Raw genomic sequence first — 5,114 nt, 5'->3', positions numbered from 1 at the left:
AAACGTGGTCTTGCTTTGCTCAGGAGTCGAACCCAGGAACACTGGGTTGTGAGCCGACTGCGCTAACTATAGCGAACTGTAGCTACTGGTCATGTTATGTAAACAAAAATAAAGACATGTCAATCCCCCCCCCCCCCCTAGCTGCGTTTTTTTTTTTAGTCTGTCAAGGGACACTATATGTGGCTCGCTAAACCAGATATGATCCATTGTCTCGCCTATGGTAAACACACACACACACACACACACCTGGGGCCAGATTCACGAAAGCAGTTACGCAAGCACTTACGAACGTGTACATCTTTCCTCAATCTTTGACGGCTTTGGTTACATTTATTAAACAGTTTACGAGCATGAAAACTTGCCAATCAACTGTTGTTAGTGTTATAAACAGCCTCCTGGTGCTTTCGGAGCTCATTAACTGTTTAAGAATTGTAAACAAAGCCGCCAAAGATTGAGAATAGATGGACAGGTTCGTAAGTGCTTGCGTAACTGCTTCGTGAATCTGGCCCCTGGGTGATTCACATACGGGGAAAATTGTTGACACATCAGCTTGACCTCCAACCTATATGATTAGTGATTCCCTCCAGCGTCCTTGGTATGTGTTATGACACGTGCTGGACACATGACTCACACACTCATTTACCCTCGAAAATTTCCCCGAAAGACTTTTCACCTTATTCCTTTGATCGAAGCTCTCTTCTCGGAATGTTTTCACCGACGTGTACTGGTTCTGGTGGCGGCGACCTTGTTAATATGGTAATAAGGACGCCTGGTCTACACCTGTACAACCATTGCCACGTCCTAGTCACCTCACACACCTGCCCCCCACACCTGTACGACCAATGTCACGTCCTGCTCACCTCACACACCTGGTCCACACCTGTACGACCATTGCCACGTCCTGGTCACCTCACACACCAATTTCAATTGGGCAGCAGTTTCAGGAATCCTTCCTTATTGTGGCTCTTCATAGCACGGTTGACAGGGCTACCATCTTTATTATGGGTGACTATTTATACGACTGGGTCGTGGATCACTTAATTCCTCCATGTTCAAGTGTAAACAGTACACTTGTTTGTTACCTATTACACAGCAGTGTGTTCCAGTACACAGCAGTGTGTTCCAGTACACAGCAGTGTGTTCCAGTACACAGCAGTGTGTTCCAGTACACAGCAGTGTGTTCCAGTACACAACAGTGTGTTCCAGTACACAGCAGTGTGTTCCAGTACACAGCAGTGTGTTCCAGTACACAGCAGTGTGTTCCAGTACACAGCAGTGTGTTCCAGTACACAGCAGTGTGTTCCAGTACACAGCAGTGTGTTCCAGTACACAGCAGTGTGTTCAGTACATAGGAATGTGTTCCAGTACACGGCAGTGTGTTCCAGTACACAGCAGTGTGTTCAGTACATAGGAATGTGTTCCAGTACACGGCAGTGTGTTCCAGTACACAGCACTGTGTTCGAGGTGTACTCATGAGTACCCTGAGAGTAGCGTGTGTGTGTGTGTGTGTGTGTGTGTGTGTGTGTGTGTGTGTGTGTGTGTGTGTGTGTGTGTGTGTGGGCAGCATCTCAGTGTGTAACGGGGCACGGGGTATATACCCGTTAAGCAGATCTTGATTCGAGCGAGGGGCGAAGAACGACCCGGGGGACACAGGCAGATATATACAGATCACAACTGGGCGAACGTTTTCCTGTGTAGGCATTTGGAACGATTCATGTTCGGATAATTGTATTTTGTCTTTAGGGCAGGGTAGGCTTAGCCTATATAGGGGGGGGGAGAGAGTGGGGGGGGGAAGGGGGGGAGGAAGGCATGCGGAAATTGACCCATTTTTTTATATTTCCCATTCAGTGGTGTTAGGGTTCAAGATGGTATTTTTTTTCCTGGTGTGCTGTGTGGTGGGTGCCCAGGCGTCTGTGACGGCAGCCTACGGGACGATAACAAGCACCAGCTCTAATGTTAATGGTGTGCCTGGGCCTGAGGTTGGTGGCTTGGGCAGTGGGCACCCGCATGGCCTCCTGTGGACCTGACTGCTCAAGTGCCACAGACGTGACCCACGTGGCGTCTGCCTCCACACACACAGTACGTCGTCTCCTGGTCGCGGCTCACACGCAACACCACTAAGAACATCAAAATCAAAAGCAACTATGTGGTGAGGTAATTTATATGTCGCCTCCATACACTCACCAAGGCCCCCACAGGCCCAGGAAATAACTGTTCACTTCCACCACAGACTAAATAAGTCTTTTCTTTGATTTTCATGGACTTCGATCTGTGGGGAAGTGGAGGGGGTCGAAGTCCAGGAAAATTACTTACTTACTTTACTTACTTACTCACTCACTTACTTACTACTTACTTACTTACTTACTTACTTACTTACTTACACAGAGTTTACCAACACTAACAGCCCTCCATGAAGGGTGCTCACATCGCTAAGGGCTGCCCAATTAGCGATTTTTTTCGGGGGGGGGGGGAGGGGAGGGGGAGTCTTGTTATTAGAATCGCTTGAAGCAAGACGTTTCGTAACCATAATTCCTGCTCCCGTCATTGTCTAGTACTATATACATGACATTCTGATCGTCGCTCCACGCACCTTCAACCTCATTGAACTCCAAGCCATGCTCAGCCATAATACATTCATACTGTATACATTTCCCCCCCTTTGCTCAACACAGGTGAACATTTCGAGGCATACTTGAATTCTGACTCGAATTTAAGGTATGCCGCAATCCCCAGATAGACCCACCTACCAAATCTACTTCCTCCTTACGGAAAAGGAGCATGACTCTACCTGGGTTTTATGTCGACCATATTGTGCTGTGGACAGCCGCACTTCGCAGTCACAGGAGCATCTAGGCCGATACCGGAAGGGCATCGGTAACTACTACAACGTGGTCATGTCCCGCCCGTGGTAGCACGAGGTCCATACCTGCAGTGTACGTTGTCATTCTATGTGAAGCTAACTAGGCACAGGTTCCACAAGCAGGAGCAGCAACACTTGCGTCATTGGGAGACAACTCCTGCGTCATGAGAGTTCTCAGTGACCAACTAGGCATTGAGAAGACGATACTAGTGGGCCATGAAGAACTGCTTGCATGTCGGCATCAATTCACCTGCCTCCTTCACTGTGGCTACCCCCGCCTGCCTCCTCCACTGTGGCTACCCCCGCCTGCCTCCTCCACTGTGGCTACCCCGCCTGCCTCCTCCACTGTGGCTACCCCGCCTGCCTCCTCCACTGTGGCTACCCCCGCCTGCCTCCTCCACTGTGGCTACCCCGCCTGCCTCCTCCACTGTGGCTACCCAGCCTGCCTCCTCCACTGTGGCTACCCCGCCTGCCTTCTCCACTGTGGCTACCCCCGCCTGCCTCCTCCACTGTGGCTACCCCGCCTGCCTCCTCCACTGTGGCTACCCCGCCTGCCTCCTCCACTGTGGCTACCCCCGCCTGCCTCCTCCACTGTGGCTACCCCGCCTGCCTCCTCCACTGTGGCTACCCCGCCTACCTCCTTCACTGTGGCTACCCCGCCTGCCTCCTCCACTGTGGCTACCCCGCCTGCCTCCTTCACTGTGGCTACCCCGCCTGCCTTCTCCACTGTGGCTACCCCCGCCTGCCTCCTCCACTGTGGCTACCCCGCCTGCCTTCTCCACTGTGGCTACCCCCGCCTGCCTCCTCCACTGTGGCTACCCCGCCTACCTCCTCCACTGTGGCTACCCCGCCTGCCTCCTCCACTGTGGCTACCCCCGCCTGCCTCCTCCACTGTGGCTACCCCGCCTGCCTCCTCCACTGTGGCTACCCCGCCTGCCTCCTTCACTGTGGCTACCCCGCCTGCCTCCTCCACTGTGGCTACCCCGCCTGCCTCCTCCACTGTGGCTTCCCCCGCCTGCCTCCTCCACTGTGGCTACCCCGCCTGCCTCCTCCACTGTGGCTACCCCGCCTGCCTCCTTCACTGTGGCTACCCCGCCTGCCTCCTCCACTGTGGCTACCCCGCCTGCCTCCTCCACTGTGGCTACCCCGCCTGCCTCCTCCACTGTGGCACAGCCCTCGCCTGCCTCCTCCACTGTGGCTACCCCGCCTGCCTCCTCCACTGTGGCTACCCCGCCTGCCTCCTCCACTGTGGCACAGCCCTCGCCTGCCTCCTCCACTGTGGCTACCCCGCCTGCCTCCTCCACTGTGGCTACCCCGCCTGCCTCCTCCACTGTGGCACAGCCCTCGCCTGCCTCCTCCACTGTGGCTACCCCGCCTGCCTCCTTCACTGTGGCTACCCCGCCTGCCTTCTCCACTGTGGCTACCCCGCCTGCCTCCTCCACTGTGGCTACCCCGCCTGCCTCCTCCACTGTGGCTACCCCGCCTGCCTCCTCCACTGTGGCTACCCCGCCTGCCTCCTCCACTGTGGCTACCCCCGCCTGCCTCCTCCACTGTGGCTACCCCCGCCTGCCTCCTCCACTGTGGCTACCCCGCCTGCCTCCTCCACTGTGGCTACCCCGCCTGCCTCCTCCACTGTGGCTACCCCACCTGCCTCCTCCACTGTGGCTACCCCACCTGCCTCCTCCACTGTGGTACAGCCCTCGCCTGGTGTGCTCAGAGTGGCACAGTTTATGCAGCAGACAGTGTCGGGTGTGAGGGAGGGCGCCGCTGAGAGTAGCATTACCTGGGAATATATTCTCGTGGCCAGGTGGTGTTGAAATACCACCTGGCCACAAGCTGTTGCTCAACACTGACACCTAACCCTGGGAGGCAAGGTGTTGGTGTGTTGACACACCTCACAACACACGGGTGACGATCTATTAAATGTCTCTATTCGTAGACATAATATAGCACAGGTGTGTGTGTGTGTGTGGATGGTAGCACAGGTGTGTGGGTGGTAGCTCAGGTGTGTGTGGATGGTAGCACAGGTGTGTGGGTGGTAACACAGGTGTGTGTGGATGGTAGCACAGGTGTGTGGGTGGTAGCACAGGTGTGTGGATGGTAGCACAGGTGTGTGGATGGTAGCACAGGTGTGTGTGTGTGGATGGTAGCACAGGTGTGTGTGTGGTAGCACAGGTGTGTGGATGGTAGCACAGGTGTGTGTGTGTGGATGGTAACACAGGTGTGTGTGTGGTAGCACAGGTGTGTGGATGGT

At 54.8% G+C, this 5,114-nt stretch overlaps 1 protein-coding gene across 1 annotated transcript; it reads left to right on the top strand.

Moving 5' to 3' along the window:
• The first annotated feature begins 3,024 nt into the window (after positions 1 to 3,024).
• Positions 3,025 to 4,677, top strand: LOC138370508 (uncharacterized protein DKFZp434B061-like). The gene has a single exon (XM_069334884.1). It carries the CDS (start codon positions 3,025 to 3,027, stop codon positions 4,675 to 4,677), a length of 1,653 nt encoding a protein of 550 aa, XP_069190985.1.
• The last annotated feature ends 437 nt before the right edge of the window (positions 4,678 to 5,114 follow it).

Source organism: Procambarus clarkii, chromosome 32 (assembly GCF_040958095.1).
Source record: "Procambarus clarkii isolate CNS0578487 chromosome 32, FALCON_Pclarkii_2.0, whole genome shotgun sequence".
Lineage (NCBI taxonomy): Eukaryota > Metazoa > Arthropoda > Malacostraca > Decapoda > Cambaridae > Procambarus > Procambarus clarkii.
Note: the sequence above shows the minus strand (reverse complement) of the source record. Positions and strands in the feature narration are given on the sequence as shown.

What these genes read in the sequence shown, in the direction of transcription:
- LOC138370508 (XM_069334884.1), top strand. Translation starts at nt 3,025, where the DNA reads ATGAGAGTTCTCAGTGACCAACTAGGCATTGAGAAGACGATACTAGTG.